General features: G+C 39.0%; 1 protein-coding gene across 2 annotated transcripts in view; it reads left to right on the forward strand.

Annotated features, from left to right (window-relative positions):
• Window positions 1-26,559, forward strand: part of IL1RAP (interleukin 1 receptor accessory protein) — a 123,662-nt gene that overhangs the window by 26,438 nt on the left and 70,665 nt on the right. For both annotated transcript variants that reach the window (XM_032631290.1, XM_032631289.1), the window contains exon 2: window positions 17,738-17,802. In XM_032631290.1, coding sequence (XP_032487181.1) covers window positions 17,739-17,802 — 64 coding nt within the window. In that variant the 5' untranslated portion in view covers window position 17,738. The remainder of the gene's footprint in view (window positions 1-17,737; window positions 17,803-26,559) is intronic.

The raw sequence follows: 26,559 nt of genomic DNA on the forward strand, positions 1-26,559 counted from the left end.
CTCTCAACCACTACGCCACCAGGGGATCCCGACACTTCACTTTTTTGCACCTAATTTGTTCATCTGTAAAACAGAAAAATTATATTCCTTTCTCAATAAAGCTTGTGAATGTCAAATAAAGTAAGACATGGAAAGAAGCACTGTGTATACTGTCAAAGCATGAATTATTTCAGTGGAATCAGGTACCTACATATAGAGGGATTTGGAAAATATTTCTTGAATGAATGAAAAGTTACTGTTCTCAAATTTAAATTTCCTAGGGCTCCCTTATCTCCACAGGTACTCCTGGCTCGGCTTATAACCTCTCTACTCCCTGCTTTCCTCTGGTTTCTGATCACACCCCTCTCTCCTGACCAAAATCATGCTTCAGGTTTAAAAATTCCAGAGTGCAGGATTTGGGGAGTGATAGGAAGAGGTCAAGGAAAGTCTGTTACATCCTCGCATCAGCTCTTCCTTTCTAAGTCTAGATGCTACCTCAAAGCTTTTGAGGTGTTAGAAATGGCAGGTAGAAACACAGTCATCTGCCGGAACATATACAGTTAGGAAGAAGGGGATTTTCTTCCTGCTCAGCATCAGCACGATCAGGGGAGTTCACCCAGGCCAAAAAATAATAAGCTGCAGTAATGTTGAATCAGACACTGTGAATCTGAATTAAACAATATTCCAAGGTTAGTCCCAGGAGTTCCCTCTGTGGACAGGTGGGCAGGAGCTCACTCTGGGTCTCTCTTTCTCCGTGTAATCATGCACAGAATGAATGCAAATATATGTATTAAAAGGCATAACCAGGTCTTATACTGATGAGACAGATGACAGTCCCGGGGTATTCTTGTAAACTGTCTGACAGATTTTAGTGAGGAAACACCTCCCTAAAGATGATCTGGGGAAAGAAATGACTGTTGAGAGGCCAGAGGTGTGAAAAACAAATGAAAGAGTTACAGCAGATTCCTGGACTGAGAAACAGCTTGTAAAATCACTGTGTGTAGAAGACCATAACCATTCAGTCCACAGTGTGGGGCACTTTCATGGGCCAGGCTTCCTGCGAGGCCCCGCAAGACAGATATTCATCAGAGGTAGACCCTGTTCTCAAGGGTCTCAAGAGAGAAGACATACACACCTAACTGTAGTACAAGGCAAAGGATTTCATTACTGCAACTAGACGGGAAAGTTGTAGGGGAGAAGGAATAAATTACATCTGGCTAAAGGAAGCAGGGGCGTTTCCTGAGGAAATGTTTTTGGAAATAGATCTTGAAGGATGGGCAGTGTTTGTACATGTGAAGAGGGGAATGCAGGACATTCCAGGCAGAAGGAATGATTAAAAGGGAAGGGAGGAGCGGGGGTGACTTATAACCCCATCTGTGTGTGTACCTGTGGCCAAAGGCTGGGGTATATGAAGAGGGATGTGGAAAAACATTGTCTAGAGGAGTTTGCCGCCAGATCTTGGAGGAACCAGAATGTCCTATGAAGGACATCAGGGAAACAGAATTAAGATGTGCTGTGTGGGAAAATTTGTTTGGTCCTTGTCATTAGTCAGCCTTTACAGGTGTCCTCATGGCACCCAAAACTTAACTAAGGCTTTTACAGCCTTCTTGTTTGTGATGTGGTAAACATCTCTTCTTTTGGCTTTGGAGAACAAGATTTCAGTCTGTTTTCCAAGCATCAGTGGATAAAAAGAATATTTACATGCAAAAAGCCACTGGTTTTTAGGTCAGCCTAATGAATACACATTTTCACATCTTCCTCTTTTTCAGAGTAAGGCAGACCAATTAAAAATAATAGCACTTTTAATGTATCTAGCATGTATTCAGGTCACAGAGGTTATTTTCCGGGTCTCCTCATGTATGCTGACTCCTTTTATAATTGGAGAAATAAGAGCTCTCCTCTGTTTTCTGACTCTTTCTCTATGGTGTCTTATGTTCTGACTTGGCAACAGCCTCAAAAATGCTAGAAGAAGTGAGATCATAACCAATGCCAATTAGCAGTACTGGCCGAGCATAGCACTATCATGCTTTCCTCCCCCACCCCCCCCCCCCCCGGCCGCCCGGCATGTCCTATGTCTCACGTTAGCTATAGTCATTATGCTTCTGTTTCTCCATCAGCTTTTGCCACAGGGATGGCTTCACAGATTAGAAAATTGATTTGAATTTCCAACTTTTTTCTCCAGTTAAGAATTCATGACCCTTACCTCACTTAAGAGTTTTCTCTAACACACCTCCTGAGAGAATTGCCAGGAATTTCTCAAAGCTTCGTCTATTGCTGGGATGCCTTATACAGATGAAACCCCCTTTTTTTTTTCCTGAAAGAACTTCAGTCAGCATTTCTAAACTGTGCCGAGAATCCTAATGTTTAGAGATATTTTAAACAAGGATTGCTGAAATCAATTGAGTTGGAGGGGCACTGTTAATGATTCCTAAGGACTTTAGTTTCACAGTACGCATTCTAAAGACCCTGAGAAGTCATGTAGAAAAAGATGACTTTTTAACCTGATACTTCACCTAATACTAACAACTTAACGTTTCTCCAAAATGAGGGCACAGTACCAAAGTGTAATTTCTTGAAATCACTTTGTAGAAGCCTAAGCTGGACAATATGGATCAATACGTGATCTTCAGAGGGTCTAAGTTAATCCAAGAATAAAAAGTATCAAGAACCTTGGATTTAGTAGGTGTATTAGGACTATGTGTCCCGTTCATCCTGTCTACCTACCAGGATTTATGTGAGGGGTTTTCTTTTTATAACTTGGTGATCCCTTAAAACCCTGTCTGTGTCAACAGAGCTGCTGCATCTAATATTATTTTCCTGAATCCAAGGAAACACCAAAGGGGACTAAAATAATAAGACATTAATTTCGGCTGCAGAATGCCAATGTTGCTGACCCTGCAGGGTTATTGCAGGGCAAGATTAGTTATGCAGATGTACCATCCTAGGCTTTGGAGTTGAAGTACCCTGTTGTAATTCACTGCAGGATCATTCATGTAGCCAGGATATTGGTATGATTATTATTCCACCAAGGTTTTATCCGCTCCTAGACAATTACAGAACCACTTAACCAGCATCTCTCATTGACTTCTTATTTAAAATTCCCAGGGCCACAGCAGGTATTCAGGTCCTTTTGTCGGAGATAGCTACAGATCGATGGTGTGAGCAACATGGGATTTTCTTTAGGACACGATGAATGCTGTGTCAGTTTGCTAAGCAGAAGGTAGACATTCAGACTCCAATAAAAAATCATGTTTCTTTGGCCCCATGTCTCTAACACAAACTTTTAAAGTAATGACAAGAGCAGAGAGGGAGCATGTAGTGGAAAGACCATGAGATTTGGTGTCATGGTATCTCAGTTTAAATACTGGCTTCACCATTTATTATCTGTGGAACTTTGGAGAAATCACTACTCCTTCTGTAAAATGGGATTGATATTAAATATCAATCTCTAGGTAGTCTTCAGAGGTTTAAATGAATACATATGTGTGAACAAAACTTTGTGAATGGAAAAGTGTTTTAAAAATATTTTCTGTGCTGATGAGAAAGACTTCCATTCTTGAACTGGCAGTATCGGTGTAATCGGACATGCTTTTTGTGGCCCCGGTGCTTGGGTAATGTCCGACTAACTCCTATAATCATTAGTATTGCTACCTACAGAATGTGGTAACCACGTGTTGATATGATTAGTGGCTCCAAGGAGCCGTTGAAATGATGTGCAGAATAAAATTCCTATTCTGAATCACTGTTCCTAGTATGTGGTTTTAGGGACTTCATAACTGCAAGATAATACTCATCTAATTAGAATCTTTCAACAAGTTTTCCTTCCTGTTCTATGCTCAGTGGTAAAACGTAAGGCTTGTTTTATTTTAATTTTGCCCTAAATGCCTTTCTCTGTATTCATGGCTGCATTTCAGAGTGTTACCTGTCTTCAGAATCCAGCTGTAAAGCCATCCAGTCCAGCCGCCGACACCCCTGCCTCCACCCAACCCATCCCCCCACCCCCATTAAAGCATAAGTAATTCCTTCCTTAGAGCATGTTCCTTGGACTTACATGATTCATAATAGTATGAGTGCACACAGCTAAACTTCTGTATAGTTAAAGAAATAATTGATACTGTTATTCTCCCCATTTTACAGTTGAGAAAACTAAGTCACAGATAGATTAAATAACTTGACCAATATTCCACAGGTACTAAGTGGCAGAGCCAAGGATTGGAACATTTAACTAAAATAATAGGCTTTTAACTACAAGGTTACATTAGCAAAGTGCATGCTGGAGATCCCTGCTTGGTTGTGAGGTCCTAGATGCCTGCGGCATGTTAAAATCTGTTTCATCCTTTAGCATTTAGCACAGAGGGTCCACATAGTGGGTACTCAGTTACTATTCATTAGCTTTGTATTGGAAAAGAATGCCCCTAAAAAGCGTAAGGTGCAGCCACAAAATGCCCCCCCCTTGTACTCTGTCCGTATTGTTTTTAGTATATGTTCTGCCATCCTGCTCAATTTTCTTGTCAAAGCATTTTAAAGCCTCATATTAAGCACTGCTTGAGCACCCCTCTGTGAGGGCACAGGCTTTTTGGTTTTTTTTCCTAAGTTGCTGTATAGTGAAGATAAGGCATACTTGTTGAAATTAGGGTCACTTGAGTCTTTAGTGGTTTATGGATCAGTAGATAACAGCACTATAAAATTCCAGCTCATTCTCATTCTCATTAAAGGGGGATTTCGTGGTCTTACTTTACTTGCCACAAAGTCACCGAATGTCAGATGCATATGTAAAGAATTGCTACCAGAACCCCCGCCTCTTCCCTCCATCCAGAGCGATCTGGTTGACTGAGGTCACATCCCAGACTATTGGACTGGTGGGTACACATTGCCATCTGTCAGGATGATCCCGGTGCCCAAAAATCAGTGAAAGAGGCCATAGAATTTTCTCAACAGGGACACAGGCTCACACAGACCTCCTCAGTGTTAGTTCATAAGGGGATTTTCTTTAACACTTTAGAGACAGAGAGATAATATTTTCCTTAACGCTCTCTAGTTTTGGCTTACGTGGGTTCCCAGGAAGACTTGGGATGTTATCTTTGTGTTTCAGGGACAAGGTTGGGGATGGGAAGGAAGTCCGACGGGCTGTGTTCTCCAGTAGACTGAATGCCTCAAGGTAGAGGCTGTCCTGAAGCCCCTGTGCTTTCTCACGATCGGCACAGTGTCGGTCTGGTACATGGGAAGTCTTTTGTGAAAGTTCTGCTTTAACTCGTGATTTGAACTCTTCTTAACAAAGCCAGTTGTGGGAACTGTGGCACCAGGACAGTAAAGTGCATAGGCAAAGTCACACAACTAATTCATGTAAGAAGCAGGACTAGGACCTGGGGCTCTTCCCTCCTGTTTCTCTGTGTAAGTGAGAATGAGGAGCCCCTGAGTGCTGCAGGGTCTGTTTTGTTTTTGTTTTTTTTTTTTTTTTTTTGCGGTACACGGGCCTCTCACTGTTGTGGCCTCTCCCGTTGCGGAGCACAGGCTCCGGACGCGCAGGCTCAGCGGCCATGGCTCACGGGCCCAGCCGCTCCGCGACATGTGGGATCTTCCCGGACTGGGGCACGAACCCGTGTGCCCTGCATCGGCAGGCGGACTCTCAACCACTGCGCCACCAGGGAAGCCCCTGCAGGGTCTGTTTGAATAGCTGAAGCTACTGAAACTTCCAGGTCCCTAAACAGGGGAGCAGGTGAGGTTCCATTCTGATAGATGATCTCTAGCAAACCAATCTCTTTCTCTCTGATGGAAGCAGGGGGATGGCACAGGGAAATGGTCTTGTGAAAGGACAACTGACTTGGTGTTGTGAGACCAACCGAGGATGACTTAGACCCATTCAAGTCTAATTTCTGAAAACAGGTCCACTTTTTACACAGTGGATTTTGATGGGAGTCATAGAACTCACAGTGACATCTGTTAAGACCCACTCCTGGAGGAGACTGCGTCCTCTGCATGGCCTTCAGCTTTGCTAAAGAATCTAGGGTTCATGTGAATACGTGTGCAAAATAAAAACATCAGTGCTTCATATTTGCATCATACTTCACCATTTATACAGTTTTTTCATAAATATCATCTAACTGGATCCTTATAACAGCCTATGAAGTATTTGTTAGTCTATTTTATTGATGAGGATACCAGGCTCCACAGGAATTCAGAAAATTATCCAAGGGAGCAAAGTTACAAAGTGACCAACACCAAATTAGAACAGAGGTTGACTGTATCCTGGGGAGATGTTCTTTCTACCACCCAGTAGTTGCCCTATAATTATATATGTTTATTATGTAACGGCATTGGACTATGTAACGTGGGCACAAACTTGGAGTTCTAGCCCAAAAAGGGAGGTAAAAAGAGAAAAACCTAAATAAAACAGATTAGGACAAAAATTTCTCAGGGCTCTAAGGGAGATACAGATAACTGAACTGAGTTTTCAGAGAAAGCATAGTATATTTCCAGCCAGTGGCCAGACAACAGAGAACCAGGAAAGGCTGCAGAGGGGAGGTGAAGCTGTGGGAAAGCTAGGACTCATTTCTTTCCCTGGTTTAGTCTCAAGTGGAGTTGGATGATTTTGAAAAGCGTCAGCATCTTATGGACTGAAGATTGATCTGGGAATTAGGGCTGGGGCTCTTTCTTCCCTAATTAGGGCTTTCACTATTTACTTCAGTATTTCCAATGGAACCCTAAGAGTCTTAATGCATCAAAAAGGGGTTCACGGCCAGATAACTTGGTTTAATGCTGGGTTAAAAGAAGTCAACCACAATATTTGCTTGGTAGATGACCTGAGCCTTTAAAATACTAATGTACGTTGTGAATCTCCAAGAAGGAGCTTTGTGACATATTACTTTTCAGAATCATTTGGTCACATGGTCCTTTGGCAGAATGCTCACCATGGGATGTGATAGTTTACTTGTTCTTTTCTCTCTACTTTCTTTCTTTCTATTTATTTTGTGTTTATGTCTGACTTTGCTCCCAAACTATGAGATCCATGATTATAAGAGCTGTGTGTTTATTTCTGTATACCGCACAGTTTCTATTGAAGTGTATGAGATAGGAGTTCAATAAATACTTCTTGATTTGAACAAAACTCGATTCTGCATACTCAAAAGCTAGAGCATACAGTCTTTATGGAGAAATCTATGAAAACTTGGCTACAGTTTTGTTCCTGTGGCCTCTCTAACTGTGTAGATGGTGTCTCTCTCTAGACAGCCTCCCAGACAGGATCGTGATCTTCAGACTATCCGTTTGAATTAAAGAGGTTATTGGTGGCAATGTCGTTGTATTAAATTTAAGGGGAGAAAACCTCAGATGGTTAGGAAGCTTTCCTATGTTGAGAAAAGTAATGAATTTCCTAACCTGGAGGTGACTAGATCTTAGTCTTTCAGGTGATAGGACGGTTTGTGTCCGTGGTGGTTTACATTTCTCCTAATTCTCTACTTTAACTTCAAATAACATCACATTTCCCCAGTGAGCCCCTCCCTCCTCTATACTCACATGCTGTGAAATGCTTCTGCTGCAGCCCCGTTCTTTAGACTCTAGACGTTTATACGCCTCAGGACTGCAAGCTCTCCATGAGAACAGGGGAAGTTTCCACCTTTCTTCCTCCTTCAGACTGCGTCCACAGCTTAATAAATATTTGCTGAATGAATTAGAAGGAATGTGAGGTTCATCCTAAAAATTCCCCCCACAGCTTTGAAGAGCTCTGAGATATCTCTCTCACTCTGTGTTGGATTTTAAGCTGCTTTCTTGATTTAAAGAACTATACTGTTATCCTATACCTTTCTCTAACCTCTCCTTGTTGTTTTAAACCACCCTTTTAACTTCAATCAAGCAAAAGTTTTTCCATATTTTTTACAGAAGCATAGAATATTAACACTAAAGTACATAAATATTGCATGTACAGATTGCTGAATTTTTACAAATGCATCATCATGTAACCATCACCTGACTAAGGAATAGAACATTACCAGACCTTAGAAGCCTCATTCTTGCTTCTCCCTGGCAATGTCACCAAAGGTAATCCATGTTGTGATCTGAATTAAGCAATTTGTAACATTATTTTCTTTTTGACTTTAAGATCCCCACTTCTTCAAATTCTTTAAAATCTAAACAAAACAAAACAGCCCATCTCATTTCATAATAAAAACCAATGTCATGACACTTTATGTCAGTGTAACACTTTATAATTAAATTCTTCCATGTGTCACGTCATTTGATCCTCTACAGCTGCCCTATGCGATATCAGGGCAGAGGTTTTCACTTCATTTTGTAAATGAGGGATTTGAGGACTAGAGAAGTGAGACCATCTGGACCATGATTTTTCCAAGTTCAAGTTTTTTGTAGAGTGTATCATAACCATCTTGGCTTTTAAAAGTAAGGTACAGAGGCCCGACTTAAAACCACGACTGTCTTGTCTGAAATATTTTGGGAACAGAGTACTGAACTTGGACCTAGTACCTGCAAAGTGTAGGACATGGCACATTTTGCCCAATGGTCAATGGTCAATGGTCAACTTGAACCAAATAACTTAGTCTATTCTTTGTACATGATATTAATGTTAGCTCACATCTGCCTACAGCTCCGCAGTTTCTGAAGTGTTTCTCATATATGCCCTCGTTTAATAAGAGTTAATGATAACCAGAATTTGCTGAGAGCTATTTATGTTCCTGGACAGTGCTAAGTACTCTACAGGAATTATCAAGTACACTCCTCCTAACAAACTGATGAGGTAGGTATTAGTTTCTTTCACCCCATGCAAACTCCAGCCTCAGTATCCATAAGTACAGAATACTTAGTCATCAAATTGTCCACCTACTAGGGAGAAGGTACATTGGAACACTCTTCCTGCCCTAACTAAGAAGTGTCCACAAATGCTTAGCACATCAGTTTTAAATTAGTCATCAAGACAGTAACCAGGTTATAACTGTAAGTGGTTGCTGTGAATAGTTCTCTCCTCTTCTGCCAGGCTGTCCAAGATCATAAGGTGAAACTTAGAACTCCAAGTTCATTCCACTTTCCACTGAAAACCTAGTTCTAGTTCCCTCTTGTGAAGGGTGAGACTTAATGATGACATTTCTTCCCTCACCCCACTGAGCATGTTGCTATTCAAAATATTAAAGGACAAAAGGAAATCAACCTGCTCACATTCTATTCTAAGCTTCTAAAGGTGGCAGGTGGTATATTATGTTACATATGTCCTCTCAGAGTTCCAAACACTTTGAAGCTATTTAATAAGAAAGGGGAAGGCAGTATCTAAGAGGAGTGTGCTCATGTTTTCTAAACTTTGAGTCCTCTGTCGTATGGGGGTTAGCAACACTGGCTTGATGTGCCGAAAGTTAGAACAGTTTCATTGATCTCTCCATGTTCCTCTACTGCTAGACTTTTTTGGAACATTTCGTACTTAACAATAGGACTGTGTTATTTTCAAAGTGACCTTTGAAAATAGAAGCCAAATTTGGGTTAAAACAGCTTTCATTTATTTAAACTGTCTAAAGGGGTTCACAAATCATTTGTGGAGTTTTTAAAAAGAAAAATCATGACACTTAAACATTTTCTTTAATTAACATGAAATAAAATGGACTTTTCTGGAAGTACCATTCTATGAATTTTAACTTATGGATAGACTCATTTATTTAATCACTGCCCCAATCAGGACAGAGAACTGTTCTGTCTCCCAAACGATGCCTTGTGCTGTCCCTTTGCAGTCACCCTTGTACTACCTCTAGCCCCTGATCTGTTCTTTGTCACTTTAGGTTTGTCTTTTTGGAAATGTCATTTAAACGGACCTGGATGGTGGTAACCTACTGAAACTGACTTTTTTTTCACTCAGCATAGTACCTTTGAGGTTCATCCCAGTTGGTATCAACAGCTCATCGCTATGTACTGCTGGCAAGCGACTATTTTTTGGATGTACCAGGGTTTGTTTATCCGTTTCCCTCTTGAAGGCCATTTGAGTTGTTTCTAGTTTTTGACAATTAATAATGGAGCTACTATAAACATCCACGTACAGGTTTTTGTGTGAACATAAGTTTCCCTTTCTCTTGAGTAAATAGCTAGGAATGGGATTGCTAGATCCTATGGTATGTGTGTGCTTAACTTAATAAGAAACTGACAAATTGTTTTCCAGAGAGGCCGTACCATTTTGTAGTCTCAGCAGTAGGAGAGTTCCAGTTATTCTGTATTCCCTTCAGCACTTGGTATTGTCAATATTTCTTACTTTAGTTATGCTGAAAGGCGTTTAGTGGTATTAATAATGTTGAACATCCTTTCTTGTATTAATTTGCCTTCTAAATATCCTTTTTTGGTAAAGTGTCTCTTTAAGACTTTTGACATTTTAAAATTGGGTTGTTTGTAGTATGATTCCTACAACTTTATTCTTCTTTGTCAAAATGGTTTTCAATATTTAAGGCATTTCTCTTTCCATACAAATTTTAGAATCAAATTGTCTATATCTATAAACAGATCTTGCTAGGATTTTTGACTGGAATTTCATTAAGTCTGTCAAGTAATTTGGGGGAGAGTTGACATGTTTTCTATGTGGAGTCTTACAATCCATGAGGCTGGTATGTCTCTTGTATTATTTTCTATTACCAATGTAATAAATACCAGACACTTAGTGGCTTAAAGCAACATCCATTTATTACATCAGAGTTTCTGCGAATCACATGTCCAGGTACAGTGTAGTTTAGCTGGTTCTCTGCTTAGGGCCTTACAAGGCTAAAGTCAAAGTGATCAAATTGTCAGCAAGGTTGTGTTCCTTTCTGGAGGCTCTGGGGAAGAACACACTTCCAAAGCTGTGGACAGAATTTATGCCCTGTGGCTATAGGCCTGAGGTTCCTGTTTCCTTACTGGTTGTTCGTTGGAGAATTCTCTCAGTTCTCTAAGGTCACCGACATTCCATGATACGTTGTACATTTATCTTTTAACATCAAAATATGTTGCTACATTTATCTTTTAACATCAAAAGCCTATAGCTTCCCATTTCTTTGGCTCATCCTTCTGCTGCATCTCTCTGACTTTAGCCAGAGAAAGTTCTCTGCTTTTAAAGGCTCATAGTGGTTAAATTAAGCCCATGTGAATAATCCAGTATAATCTCCCTATTTTAAGGTCCATAACCTTAATTAAAGTTATTTTGCCAAGTAAGGTAACATAACAGTTTCCAGGGATTAGGACATGGTTAGCATTGGGAGCCATCCTGCCAACCACATATTTCCATTTATTTAGGTTCTTTCATTTCTTTATCAACATTTTGTAAATTTCAACCGATTTTGCACATGTTTGGTTAGGCTTTTTAGCTAAGCATTTTATATTTTCTTTGAGTTATTGTAACCAGTATTTTTTTTTTTTTTGCTGTACGCGGGCCTCTCACTGCTGCAGCCTCTCCCATTGCGGAGCACAGGCTCCGGACGCGCAGGCTCAGCGGCCATGGCTCACGGGCCCAGCCGCTCCACGGCACGTGGGATTCTCCCGGACAGGGGCACGAACCCGTGTCCCCTGCAAAGGCAGGCAGACTCTCAACCACTGCACCACCAGGGAAGCCTTGTAACCAGTATTTTTAAAAGAAGATTCTTTCCAATTGCTCATTGCTAGTCTATAGTAATATGTTTAATTTTTGTGTGTTGACTACACATGATGTGACTTTGCTAAACATACTTATTTAGTTCCATTTTTTAATAGATTTCTTAGGGTTTTCTATGTTGAAAATCATGTCATCTGTGAATAGCCTTATTGCACTGGGTAAGGCTTCTAGAATCATGTTGAATAGTCCTGAGAATGGACTTCCTTGCCTTGCTCCTCATGTTAGTGGAAAAACATTCAGTCTTTCAATATTAGATGTAATGTTAGCTGTAGGTTTTTGTTTTTGTTTTTGTTTTGTGGTACGCGGGCCTCTCACTGTTGTGGCCTCTCCCGTTGCGGAGCACAGGCTCCGGACGCGCAGGCTCAGCGGCCATGGCTCACAGGCCCAGCCGCTTCGCGGCATGTGGGATCCTCCCGGACCGGGGCACGAACCCATGTCCCCTGCATCGGCAGGCGGACTCTCAACCACTGCGCCACCAGGGAAGCCCAGCTGTAGGTTTTTTGTAGATGTTTTTTATCTATTTGAGGAAGTTCCCTTCTATTCTTAGTTTGCTGAGAGTTTTTATCGTGAATGGATATTGAATTTTGTCAGATATTGTTCCTGCATCAGTTGATAAGATCATGGGGTTTTTCTTCTTCAGACTTTAAAAATACTGAAACCAACCTTGAATTCCTGGGAGAAACTCTGCTTGGTTGTGGCATATCTGTCAATTTGTTTTCTTGTGCTCTCTGTGGTAGGTTTTGTAATCAGAGCAATATTAATCTCATTACGTAAATTGAGAACCATTATGTCCTCTTTCATTTTCTGGAAGAAATTATGTAGAAGTGACATTATTAATCCTTAAAATGTTTGGTAGAATTCACCAGTGAAACCATCTGGAGCTTAGATATTTACTTTTTAGAAGGTTTCTACCTGCAAATACAATTTCTTCTAATAATATAGGGCCATTTAGATTGTCCATTTAATTTTGGGTGAATTTTGGTAATTTGTGGTTTTTAAGATGTTGGCCCATTTCATCTAAATTGTGGAATTTATGTGCCTAGAATTTTTAATATTGCCTTATGACAGTTATAATGCCTGTGTAGTGAAGTACCCTCTTTTATTACTGATACTAGTGATATGTGTTATTCTTTCCTTGTTGATTCTCCTGGTTAAAGGTTTAGCAATTTTATTGTTCTTTTCAAAGAACCAACTTTTGGTTTTATTATTTTTTTCTATGCTTATATTATTTCTGATTTTAAAATCTTTGATCTCTACTCTTCATTATTTCCCTCGTTTTGCTTGCTTGATTTAATTTTCTCTTCTTTTTGTGGGTTCTTAAGGTGAAAGATTAGATGATTTTCTTGAGATCTTTCTTCTTTTTATATTGTGAGCTTTTAATACAACAAATTTTTCTCTAAGCACTGCTTTAATTGCATCCCATGCATTTTGGTATGTTGGATTTTCCATTTTGTTCAATACAAAATGTTATCTAATCTCCCTTGAGATTATGTCTTTGTCTCATGGATTATTTAGAAGTATATCCCTTAATTTCTAAGTGCTTGGAGAATTTTCCTGTTATTTATTTATTTATGTATATTTATAGTTTAATTCTATGCTCAGAGAGTGTACTTTGAATTCTTTAACATTTGTTAAGGTTTTATTTATGGTGCATAATATTGTGGTGAATGCTTATGTATACTTGAAAAGAATGTACTAATTTTTCCTTTTTAGAATCCTCAAAAAGTTGCTCCATGCACTCTGCCCAGGTTTATAGTTACATTCATTAAGAAAGACAAAGTGCCGTATGCTTATTTCATTTTACCCAGATTCAGAGCATTCTGTGTCACTTTGCTGAAACTTTGGTTTATTAATAAATATTAGATTCTGAAATATTCTGCACAAGAATGCTTTTACGGTTCAAAAGCTATCAATTAGTTAAAAGATTGATGAAGAAAATAACTCTGATTTATTCTCTTTTTCTGTAAAATGGAGTAATTAATAACTTCTCCTGTGTCCTTCAAAAGCTTGTTTGTCATATCTTAGGTCGGCATAGAAGCAAGACCCACTCAAACTTTATCAGAAAGTTAGAGAAAGGTAAAGGAAACACCTAGATGGAATTAGGGCACAAGGAAGTAATTTGGCTGCAGGGCCAATTTGGGGATGACCATTTAGGGTTTGTGCCTTGGTGTTTATGTCCAGGTATTCAGTGAGCAGGTAAAAGCAAAGGGTATCTGTCAACCAAGAATGAAGCAGATAAAGCTTCATGGTTGTAGGAGGTTAATCCAGCTTGGAGTAGGACCTTATAGGGGAATAAAATGCAGGCTCTTGGAACAGAGTACTCATAAGCACCAGGTTGAAGGGCCAAGCTCCAACCAGGTTGCTGGGATTCAAAGAGTGCCTATGATCTGATTGTGGAGCTGCATGTGGAATTAGGAAACTGATGGATGAATCCAGTCTTGTGGCCTTGTGAATGCTGTTGTACAGAAGGAAGGCTGAGCAAATGGTGATTCAGAGGTAATACTACCCTTGGGGTAGCAAACCTAGTTTCAGCCTGTTATCTCCTGGCTCAGTGAGAAAATCTAGTGGTCAGGGCTGACCCAGGGGTAAGGAAATCTTGAAGCTTAATAACCCTAGAGAATGCAGACACTAGAAATATTGATTTGCTAGGATAGATGTTAAAGTATATGATAACAATCATTATTAACATCATGGCTTTTTTTAAAGGTTTTTTTCATGTGGACCATTTTTAAAGTCTTTATTGAATTTATTAAATTATTGCTTCCCTTTTATGTTTTTTGATTTTTTGGCCACAGGGCATGTGGGATCTTAGATCCCTGACCAGGGATCGAACCCGCACCCCCTGCATTGGAAGGCAAAGTCTTAACCACTGGACCGCCAGGGAAGTCCCAACATTATGTTGATTGCATAGAACTAATTATGTGTTTGAAACTTCTTGCTAGATGGTACAGACATTATACTAGGAAACAACGGCATTAAATATGAGAGAAGTACTAATATCTAAGGGGAAGTGCAAAAGTGATCATATAGTAAATAAAATGGATAATGCAGGGAAGGCTGACTTGGGAATTTATTATGTGTAGGGTCCAATCATCTGAAGCAAGGGCAGGGGCTGTTAAACCCCATCACAATAATCTAAAACTAGGTAGTACTTCAGACCATGAGAAACCATGCATTATTAGACAGATTCCCTTGCTTTTCTGACAGTTTCTTCATGTCTGAAAATACCCAGCACCCCATCCCCACAAGAAATAAGAATCGAAAGTGTATTACTGGACTTCCCTGGTGGTCCAGTGGTTAAGATTCCGTGCTTCCACTGCAGGGGGTACGATGACTTCTATCCCTGGTCGGGGAAGTTCTGCGTGCTTTGCCGTGCAGCCAAAAAAAGAAAAAAAAAGGTTAAATGAATCAGTCTTCCCAGAGAGGTTTCAGACCAGACACTAACATTGATACCTTCAGTCTGTCAAAACCAGCCTGCACAATCACATTTTCTTTTCAGTCTGCTTTATTCTAATTCATCACAGGACAGGACTGACCCTGGATTTGTGTTTGCACACAAGTTAGATCAGCTTTATCTTGGTGACCTGACTCCTTGCTGCCTCAAGAATAGTCCAGTTACTCATGGAATTATCAATTAAGACTCTCAATCACATTAATTAGAATGTCTTCTAAGTGTTTGCCATAGGAACTCAGAAGGTTATAAACAGGCAAATTGGGAAAATCTAGAGGTGTGAGTCTTTTTTTTTTTAATAGCCAAAAGCAATTTGGAAGGCTGGAGTGCTTTAGCATAGCTGAGTACTGGAACTGAGATTACCCTGCCCTGAATCGGCAGTTAAATGTCCGGTTGCTCTCTGTTGACAAGGATTATACAGAATGATTAATTACTTTTATTAATGACTTGGATGAGGACATAGGTGGAATGTCGATCAAGTTCTTAGATGACACAAAACTATGAGGATAACAATTATTGTGATGACTCAGGAGCCACAGTGATTATAAGACAGAATTTAGTGGCCATCCATCCAATGTGTGCCCGGAAGAATGCTCTCCATATAGCATAATTTGAAGATCATATCATTCCTCTAATCAGAAACTTTCAGTGATTCCCTATTTTCTGTTTAAATGAAATCCTAAGTTCTTAGCCTACTGTTCAAGGCCTTGCAATATTCTGATCCTAAAACCCCCTGCTTTCCAACAAAATCTTCTGTAGTTCTTTTTCTAATACCCTGTGCTTGAGTCAAGCTGAATTATTTATAGACTATTTCCTATTTATGTTCCATGCTTTCCTCTTTGAGCATTATTCTCCACTGAGTTTCTTTTCCCCACATTTTTCTTCTGCCTCAGTTCTAAATTTCCCAACCAGTTCTTGCTCAGTTCAAAGCTACCTCTTGGGTTTAGTCTTCTTTGACTGCCTTAGCTGGAGTAATCTCTTTCTTTGGCTAATCTTCAATAGTGCTTATTGGCCCCTCTCTGACTATTTTTACCACATTACTTTGTGTTGCAGTTATTTCTTGTACACATTTTAAGTCCGTGCTAGAGTCTGCTTAGTGCTAGAACTTCCGATAAATCTTTGAATATCCTAGAGTGCCTCTGCATGTGTATTATTCAAAGTTGCTGTTGCTGCAGTGGTTTGCATGTGGTTTATCTCCTCTACTGGGGATAACAGCCCTGCATCTTGCTTGCCAGTGACCCCTGTGATTATATCATAGTAACTTGTGAACAGAAAGTGTTCAATACATGTTTTATTGAATTAATGAATGACTAATGGAGAGAACTCCCTAAGTTCATGGTATAAGAACTGGAAGGGAATGGTAGCGTTAAGAAAGAGACATTTAATTTCTGAGATAAAATAGTTGTTTAAGATACAATATACTCTCCTGTGATTTGTGTACAATCATGCTAAAAAGAAGAACAGTAGAGATTTTTGGTGATGTGTGGTCAAGAGAGGTGACAGATGTTGGAAACTTGCATTGTCCTTTAAAGTGACCACACACTCTGGATTGCTTGGACAGTACCGTTTTGGACCGTACCTTTTGGTACTGTCCAAAAGGTACCTTTTGTTTCAGTGTAGTGCTCTTCAAAATGTCCCATTTCAAATGCTATTAATGTTACCCTACTTATTAAATATGTCTTTGAGCTTTTTAGACTACTGGGTTCCTGTGGTTGTGAAACTTGTGACATAGGCTAATGTTTAGGATAACAGATTTGTAGTTTTCCAGGTGTGGATATAAATCTCATCTCTGTCACCTACTATAAATATGGTCTGGACAAGTTACCAAGACCAATGTAAGCACCCAGTATGGCTGTTGTGTTCAAAACAGAGAGTGGAAGTCTTAAGTATGGAATTTATCAGTAATATTCAGGTTTCAGTATTTATAACCCCACAGCAGTTTTATCAGGGGCCAGATATGTCTAGAGTAGTAGGGAAAGAAATATTTCACAGAGTTGTTAAATCTCCAGCCCTTCTGCATTAAAGATCACACAACCAAATATAAGGGCATCGTTCTTTCTAGTTGGCTGTTTCAGCTGGTTATCAACAGAAAGGCTAAAGATCACAGAAATTGGAATTCAGCCTCATCATTCGTCTCTGCGAATGAGAAGATAAGAGCAGGCACAGCAGGGCATGAGGATTATACATTTCCCCTTACTATAAATTCAGAGTATGGTGGACTGCAAACCAAGTCTGAATCCAGTATTTGTAGACTTTCTATTCATCACTAAGAAGGAAAACTGTCTGGATTATAAAATATTTCCAATTGGGAATAAACAAGAGAATATGATGAAGGGTAATAAGAACAAACTCATCTACCAGAAATTCAACTCTGATAAAAAAAATCCAAAAAAATATTTTTTTAGTAGGCAGTTAGAGTTCAGTGATTAAGAGGCCGTTCTAGAGCCAGGCTACTGGAATTTGATCATTACTCTACCACTTTCTAGCCACAGGTTCTTGGGTATGTTATTTACACGTGTCTCAGTTTTCTTATCTGCAATATGGGGATGAAAAAAGCCTATCTTACGGGTTGGTTCTGACAATTAAGTGTGTTAATATTGTAAACTTCTTAGAACAGTTCCTAGTCAATAGTCAGCATGCCTATGTACGAATATTATTTAAGCACTTGAGAGTAATAAGTACTCTCCTTACCTTTGCATTTATATTGACAGGATGGGACTTCTGTGGTGTGTAATGAGTCTCTATTTCTATGGGATCCTGCAAAGTGATGCCTCAGGTAAGTGAATGTCTTTTGACAATCTATTAAAATGCAACTCACACATAGGGTAATGTCTCAAGTCTTTCTGAAAATGAGTTAAGAGAACATAACGTTGTTTATTTCCACTGACTTCTTTGGTAACATGGAATCTTATATTTGACAGAATTATAGAATTTTGGTGCCAGGAGGAACCACTGATATCTTTCGTCTTCATGGGACAAAGTGCACTGGGGGGAGTGCACTTTCTAATTATAGGAATTTTCCATCACCTTCACATCCAAGCCAACTAGAATCCTATTTCTTCCCCTTACCTCAGGTCCTATGGGAAAAGAAATGACAGTGATGGTAGTATGACTCTGTTTTCCAAACTTGAGCCAATGGTGGAGAAAGCCTCAGTGGTACCAGTCCACTGATACCTTATAGAAACAAGTAGATAAACATGGGTTTTTGTCTACTGCTTCCATATAGGAAAGAAATAACCGGTTACTGAGTTTAAATAACCAAACTCAGTTATCATGGACTTGGATCATATGTCCTCAGAGTTACAGGGGACTTGAAAGTCTGTCCTTGCAGGTCTCGTCTCATCTTCAGAGGTACTGCTCAGAACCATTCTATGGTACCTCTAACTAGTGATCATCGAATTTTAGCCCATTATGTCTTTGGACTGATCAAATTCTTAGAAATTTTTTAGTACATATAACTGGAATTTGTCTCATCATATCTATATATTTCTTTGGTTCAACTACTGGATTTAAATAGAAAATACCTAATCCCATGATTCTCTAATTTTAATTCAGGGAACTAAGGTATCTTCATTTAAATAAAAGCTTGCCATGTATAATTTCCCTGAAGACCATGGACCATACTTTGAATATCATTGCTTTATTTCCTCTTCTATGTGACAGGCTGTCAGAGATGTTAAAACAGTGGTCGTAAAACCATGACCATGTTGTCCAATACGTGCCTTCAACTGTTCTTCACATGGCATGGATTTGAGCCCTCCTACCATCCTGAAGATCTTTTCTGGGTGTGTTTCAGTTTTGCTACACCACTTAAGGCATTTTATTGGAAACCAATAATAGCATTAAAGGAGGGGTATAATTAGGACAGAGTACAGCTCAAAGCCAAGAGAAGGAGCGATAACTTCTAACCTTGCTGGCCCTTGGAGGCTTCACAGAGGAAAGGATATATTATAAGCAGAGCTGATATTCAGCTGGGATGCACTAGTGTACAACTCTACTGGCTGTTTAGACCAGCATCTGTCCTGTTTGAGTGAGTGTCCCATTTGACTGGCCGGTGTCCTGATGTCCTGATTCTTAAATATGCTGAATATGACGCCTGATTGTTGTTTGTTCTTATTTGATTTAGTTCTATCCTTCACTGGTATCTTCTTACAGAGGCCTTCCTTAACCATCTTAACTAAAATAGCCCGGCCAATCACTCTCTATTCCTCTATCCTGCTTTAGTTGTCTTCATAACACTCATTATTTCTTGACGCTATATTAACTCTTTCTTTTCTCTCCTCCTCCTTTTCTTCTCCTTCCCTTCCACCTTCTTCCTTTTCTTTTTCCTCCCCAACCCCATCCTCCTCTCCTTTCTTTCTTTCTCTTTCCCTCCTTTTCCTCCATCCCTCCCTATTTCTCTGTTTTTAAGCTCCCTAAGGACAGGGACTTGTCCATTTTGTTTGTTACCCAAACACTTGGAGTAAAGATTGACATATAGACACAGAGTAGGAACTCAACTTTTATATTTATACATATATATACATATATCTACAAACACATATATGTAAAATGGATGAAAAAAGTGTCCCTTCACATCCTTTTTTGCCCAAATTGGTTAATTTTATAATGGAACTTGTTTGGATTCATGCCAGCAATTCGTCAATGTGGTTTTATGTTCCCACCTTGAAGGAAAAGGGGGAGATGACCTTGTTACTCTCGTTAGAGGTCAATGAAGTTTCAGAAGTTAGTGGATGGTTAGTGCTGGTGCCTCCCTACTGGTCCTGGCCACGTTGTTTTCTGAATGACCTTTACTGTAATCCATCCAACGGGCCCCCACCCCATCCCCTCAAATGTTGTTGGAAAATGAGCTTTCTACCCAGGAACTGACTCATAATTCTGCCAGGGAAGCTGATTTCTTGAATAAGATAAGTTCTCATACCAACCCCATTGAGTCACCATGGGAGCAGGAAACATGTTGTAATGCCCTCAGCCCATCTGGCCCATGTTTATTTGCCTTCCTTATGAAAAGGTATATTGTGTCTGTGTCAGTGATGTACTTCCTAGTGGGAGGGAGAGGAACAAAAAGGAAGTGTTGTTGACAAAAATAAAAGGGGCAACTGGCTCTGGGCTATAAGAGGAAAAAGGGATCAATGCACATACTGGGGGATCAACCAACCTCTCGTGCATCATGCCTCTTACAACGAGGTAGATGACAGTAGACTGGTTGGTCTTTCATGAGGCTCTTTTTGTGCTTTAGGTACCCATGTTAATGGAACCACAAGATTGATGTGAGGGACAAAGGAGAAATAGCTTTAAAACCTTAAAGCTCTGTACACACATATGATATTAGTAAGAGTTTTGTCTTGTTGCTCTGGACCCCTCCATGTGGACCTTCTCTTAAGGAAAGCCCACAATTTTAAAAAAGAATCATAACAACATAAGAGCTTTATTTCTATGTGGTGCATTCAAGTGCAGTGAACTGGGCTTCAAGGCACACAATTCTGACTAGAGAACATAGTCTCTCTATAGCAGTACAGTGACTTCCATCTTCACTCAGGAACGTGGCAGCAACATTTCATCTCCAGTGGTGATAAAAGCAGATAATCAAAAGCCAACATTTACTTTCTTTTAAGGAATTAAAGCTTGGATAATTATAATAGTGATAATATAATTATAATGTGGTATAGTGGTGATAATAAAGCTTCCTTTGCTGAAATAAAATTCTCTTTGAATTTTACATGTTCTGTGTCATTTAGTTCTCACACCCAAAACAGAGCAGTCAGGGTATTTCTTATTTGGATAAGAAAATTAGGATCAAAGTGGCTAAGTGAGCTACCCAAAGTTAAACAGCTAATACTTAACACATCTGTGACTTCAACTAGTTCCTCAGCTCCCAAGATGCATGTTACTTTTACTAAATGCATTCCCCTTGTACTCTACTGGCAGATAAATAATTCAGAAAAAAATATTAAGATCCAAGGGGTCATGGGTTTTGCTAACTGTTAAAGAACCACTCAGTAATATATTTCTGTGTTTTCTAGATAAGAAGTATCTTTACTTGCCCTGCCCCCTCACTTAAGGTGCACCCCCCCCCCCATTGCAGTGATTTTCCCCCCCGGGAAGCAAATCACTGTAGTGTAAGCTCAAAAGTCAATATTCCTGTTTTTGCTTATTATAGAATTAAACATTTCTAATACTAAACTCAAAGAAGTGCTCCTTTGCAAGAATCCCAAAAGCAAACTTTGACTTGTCACACATTTCTATTTTGGTGTGTTTCATTGGCGACATGTTAAAAAGTTGAATTGTTTAAGCTGCCTTTAGAGTAGAAATGAACATTTGGAACTTGTGATTCCAAGTTGGGGAGGTAGTTAGAATGGCACCACATATAATATGGTGAATTTAAAAAATACTGCCATATCAAAATCATTTGCTACACAGTCCACGTAAAAAATGATAGCAATGAATTTTCTTTCCCAAAGGCATGCACGCACACACATACACACACACACACACACACACACACACACACACACACACACACACAGAGATCTTTGAATACAGCTTTTTATTTCAAAGTCAACAAACAGTTGACTGTGTGCCAGGTGCAGGGCTAGATTTCACTCACATTATCATTAACTTCACAGAAAACACTGTGATGCGGATGGGGTGTAGGTATTATACCCGTCTTATAGTTTAGGAAATGTAAAGCCAGGGAGTGGTCTCAGTTAACAGTACTCATGATAAGGTTTCGAAGGCTGCCTTCCCTCCAAAAGCAGAGCTCTTTCTTTTATACAGCATTACCTACCCTTAGGGCTTTCTTCTACTAACGGAGGTAAGATCCCCTTATTTCTTTATCATTATTTTTAAGAAATTTGCAGAGGGTGGAAATAATCGTGTGGCTTATTGAGAGTGAATTACACTATGTAAAATAAATAAAAACATTGTGGCTTACCAGGAATCAAGAGACACTGGTTCAAGTTCTGACTGTTTCACTTCGTGAGCTGTTTAATGACATTAAAGTCATTTAATCATTCTGTTTCACTGTGTCCCTGCATATAAACCAAAACAACCAACCAACTAACAACAGCAAAATAACCATCCAACCAGCTAAACCAACAACAGCAAAACCTCAACCAATTCTTCCTTCTTGCTTTTTTATTAAAGAGCATTATGGGTTGTCTTATACACCATGGACATGCTCAGGGTACACCCTTCCTATTATTTAATTATTTCTAATGACAAGTGTTTATCTTACAATGATTTCACTTTATTCTAAAGGTCATGTGTTTGACCATTTCATACTGTAGAAACCAGGGTGAATAAAGGAAGGTTCTTATTGTAAGTATCTTACAGTAAAATTTGAGAGAAAGAAGAGAAAATAAATACCAAACAAAATTGCATAAGACGGCAGAGAAAGTTATGAGTCCTGTAGGGTGGTACTGAGGACAACTTCTTAATCAAACAACGACTGCTCTTTTCTAGGAGAAAATATATCTCTTATTTGGGAACAGAATAGTTCAGTTCAGCTGAATTCAGGGTTAGTGTGAAGGCGTTTAGAAGCCAAGCTGGAAAGGTAAGTTAGGAACAGATTGTGGAGGACAGGAATCCTTGCAGGTGAAGGGAATATTTGTGTTTAATGTATTTTAGACATAGTTGGCCAGCTCTTTTTTTTCGGTCTTTCTTCTACAAGGATCTGTAATATTTTAATGCTGTGAAATGGTTCTTTCAGCTTTTGGTAAAAATTCAATTTGTTGCCAGCACCAGTGGCCTCATGTTATTTGAATATGTTCTTTGAAAAACTCCATACTTGGATCTACTTGTGACATTCAGTCCTGTCTCTGTTGCTCATGGCTGGTCATCCTGAACACACTTCCTTTCTATGCAATTTAGTCCAAACATTTGAAGAATGTGTGAAGAATATAGTTTCATTTTATTCTTAGACCTAAAGGTCATTGGAATTATAACATTCACCCTGATGTCCTATAAATGTTTCTATGTTTCTTCTTCGGAGCAGGTATCTTCACTTTTTTTTTTTTTTTTTTGAGCTGCATTGAAAGACATTGATGTTTATTTTTAAGTTACTTGTACTTCCCAAGGGTGGGTATTGAAAAGAGATTTGAGTACCACAATTTATTGGCCTGATGCTAGCTTTGCAGTTATAGATTTTCTAGAAAGGCTTCTTGTATCACAGCGATAATTCTATGTTTAGAAAAATGACCTGATTCTTCCATAACATGTGTGAGTTAAGAGAAGCCGCTGTCTTTGCAGGGAATACATGGGTGTATATGGTTATAAGTGACAATATCTGGCTTATAAGACAGTCTTCTGCACTTTGAATCGCCTTTGTTTCTACGTTCCCCCCTCCCCAATATTTGTTTCTGCCATATTGAGATGAGCTTTATAGAACCAGATGACCATCTGATTATCAAGTGACTCACTCCTGGGCTAGTTCTCACTCCTTTTATTTCACTACTTTAAAAATTCCTTTTCTATTTAGTTGATGAACTTCTTTAAAAAATAAAATATATATCTACCCTTGAGATAACAACACAATAATGACTTTATTCTAAAATCCACTAGGTGCTGCAATCACTCATTTATTTTTGAGGGACAGAGAGAAAATGGATACATTTTATAAATAATATGAGAACCTCAGTCAATAACTTCAAGTACCTGCCATCCAAACCTATAAAAGCAATATACAGAATTGCCTTCCTTTGTCTTTCTCAGTTTTAGAGGCAGTAGGAATAATGAAAATACAAGGTGACTGAGAAAATAAGAGAAAAGAGACAAAGTAATCACACACTTGATAATCTAGACTTGGCTGAGTTCTGTTGTTTTCATGAATCTCATTTCTCCTTCTGCCACCAGGATCAAAACTCTTGGTAAAGCTGTACATTATTGGGAAATAAATACCACTTTCCTACGGTGTTTGTCAGTAGTGTCTGGAATAATAGTTTAAGGCTCTTTGCCCATCATCTCATTGTTTTGTTTTGTTTACTTCCGAGATACTTTCACATTTCTTGAAGTACTCCTTGAGGTATGCAGGAGTGTCCATTTTGATATATAAACCAAGGTACTGATGTTTGCATTTTTCCCATAACTTATATAACAGAACATTGTGGTCCTTTTAAAGTCTGGGCTTTCCATGCCAGCGAGAAGGACCAACCGAAGAGTATTTGCCAACTATGCTTCCTCCGTGGAACCTGTGTAGATATTCAAGGGGAAGGAAACAGAGAGGCCATCCATCAGTTACTCGTAGCTTTTCTATGTAAACGTAACTCTTTATTAATATAATACCGTGGATTTTATTTGATTCTTAATTGCTTGCATACAACTATAGTTGAAATATAGGACTCTATTATTGTTAAAGCAAACACAGATATACAAATTGTTTTTCCCAAGCAGATCTCAACCATTATTAGCCATTATTTAACATAGCTTTGTTTGCTCTTTTTTACTTTGGGAAGAAACCTTTAATCCTTCACCATGGACTTGTTTGCTGTTTAAACACATTACACCTAATAGCTTAAATTGATGCACCTGAGTTAATTCTGTCCTTCCCTAGATCCTCTGGGACTTCAGACTGCCCCAAAGGTCTCTTAATGAACTAATTTTTGCTTTTCAGATAGAAAGCATTACTTTTATCTCCATAGTTTTCTAATTTGCTTTGGACTCTTTGATCTATTTGGTCCCCTGAGGAAAACAGAATTTCTCTTATGCAAGACTTTTTCACATCCATGGCTTGCTTCTAAATGTCTTTTCAGCATTTTTAAATTGTCCACTCAAGGTAAAGGAAAATAAAGAGAAGGAGTGGGGGTGAGGAGAGAAGAAGAAAGACAAAGGAGAGAGGAAGAAAGAGAAGAGATAGTGATAGAGATAGAGACAGGGTGAGAGAGAGGGAGATACAAAGAGAAAGATAGAGGAGATACAGAGAGTCTTTCCACAGAGGGACTTTGCTGCATTTGATGCAAACCCAGGAATATACTTTTTCAGATCATTAAAAAAAAAACTTTTTTAAGTACCACAGTTAAATACTCTCTTTTTTTAACTGAACTTTGCATTGGATGGTGTCCTTTTAGAAGAGTTCGGTTTTGTTTTGTTTACCTTCCGACTCTTTCCTTTCTTCCTAGTATGTTAAAATGATGAGCTGAAATAGAAGCCTTAAGTATTATAGAAGTTTCCTTGTATCTAGTGTACCTCTAGCCAAGAGAGCCATCAGCATCTTCAGGATACTTGTATTATGAAGGAAGTATACAGCAGAGATGGTAGAGGCGTAGAGCTGTGCATGGCCTTCATGATACTGAAGGGAGAGGAGATGGCAGGCAAGAGTGCGCCCTTATGCACTCTGCATACATAAGGTCTAGGGCAGAAGCAATCTGCTGGTTGCAACTGACACTGAGCTGTAAAATGTCTTTCCTTTTAGCAATGTATTGCTGGAGGCTCAGTAGAAACCCAGCTCGTATTTAGGTCTAAGAGGAGGATGTAGCTTCGTTTGGAGGATAATTGAAATAATGGAAAGTGTGAATATAGCGATTAATAAATGGAAGTGTTGGAGGAGTCCCTCCCACTACATACAATATTCTTTATGAGCTGCTAAGCAGGATTTCAGGAAGAAAGTGAAGACAGGGTCTTTGTTCCTGGTTGCTTTATTAAAGCAAGCTCTTAGTTATCTCACCTTTATTACTCTAAATATCCTGTTATTAAAAAATGTTCTTCCTCTTATCTACAATGCAGTGATAGTTGATGACTGCAAAATAGCCATGAAGCATTATACAATACTGAATTTTTTTAATGACTAAAGGAAGATCATGTTAAGCTAAGCATGGCTTTAAATATCTCTTATTCTAATTCTCTTTAAATTGGTAATAGCTATATAGTGGAATGTGCGTGTGTGTGTGTGTGTGTATAATAAAAAAAGAAGGAGGTGAATGAAATAGCATTAATTGAATCAGGGAGTAGTGTTTGTGTGCGTGTGTGTCTCTGTGTGTGTATTAATATAAAATGTTGCATAAATTTCTGAAGAGCCTCATAAGATAGAAATAGATGTTTTCATCTGTCTTTACCAGTGAGGAACTCCACATTCAGAAAGGTGAATTAAAAAGCTAAATTAACAGCTTACTATAGCTATTATAAGTAGTAAAACTCATCTACCTGATTGACCTTAAAATGCATGCTATTCGCTCAATACCACGCTGCCACTGAATTCTTTATGATTAAAACTCTTCTCTTTCTAAATATGCCAACCAAAGCTATCAATAATTGATGATACGGAGCACACACATTTGAAAGGAAACATTCAACCGATTAAAAAAACAGAGAACATAGGATGTAATTTTTCATGTTGCAAATACTATTTCAAATTGATTTGTTCCAAGCTTCCTGAAACATATACAGTGTACTACAATTGTGTACATTAGATAACATACTTTTTCCCAAGGTTATAAAAAGTTTCTTAAGGGAAAGCAGTTCTTAACAAGATTGCAGATGGATGAAGGAACAGTGGTTCAATTCAGATGCAGCGGGTTTGAGTGGAATGGGAAGCTGTTGA

This window comes from Phocoena sinus, chromosome 4 (genome assembly GCF_008692025.1).
Source record: "Phocoena sinus isolate mPhoSin1 chromosome 4, mPhoSin1.pri, whole genome shotgun sequence".
Lineage (NCBI taxonomy): Eukaryota > Metazoa > Chordata > Mammalia > Artiodactyla > Phocoenidae > Phocoena > Phocoena sinus.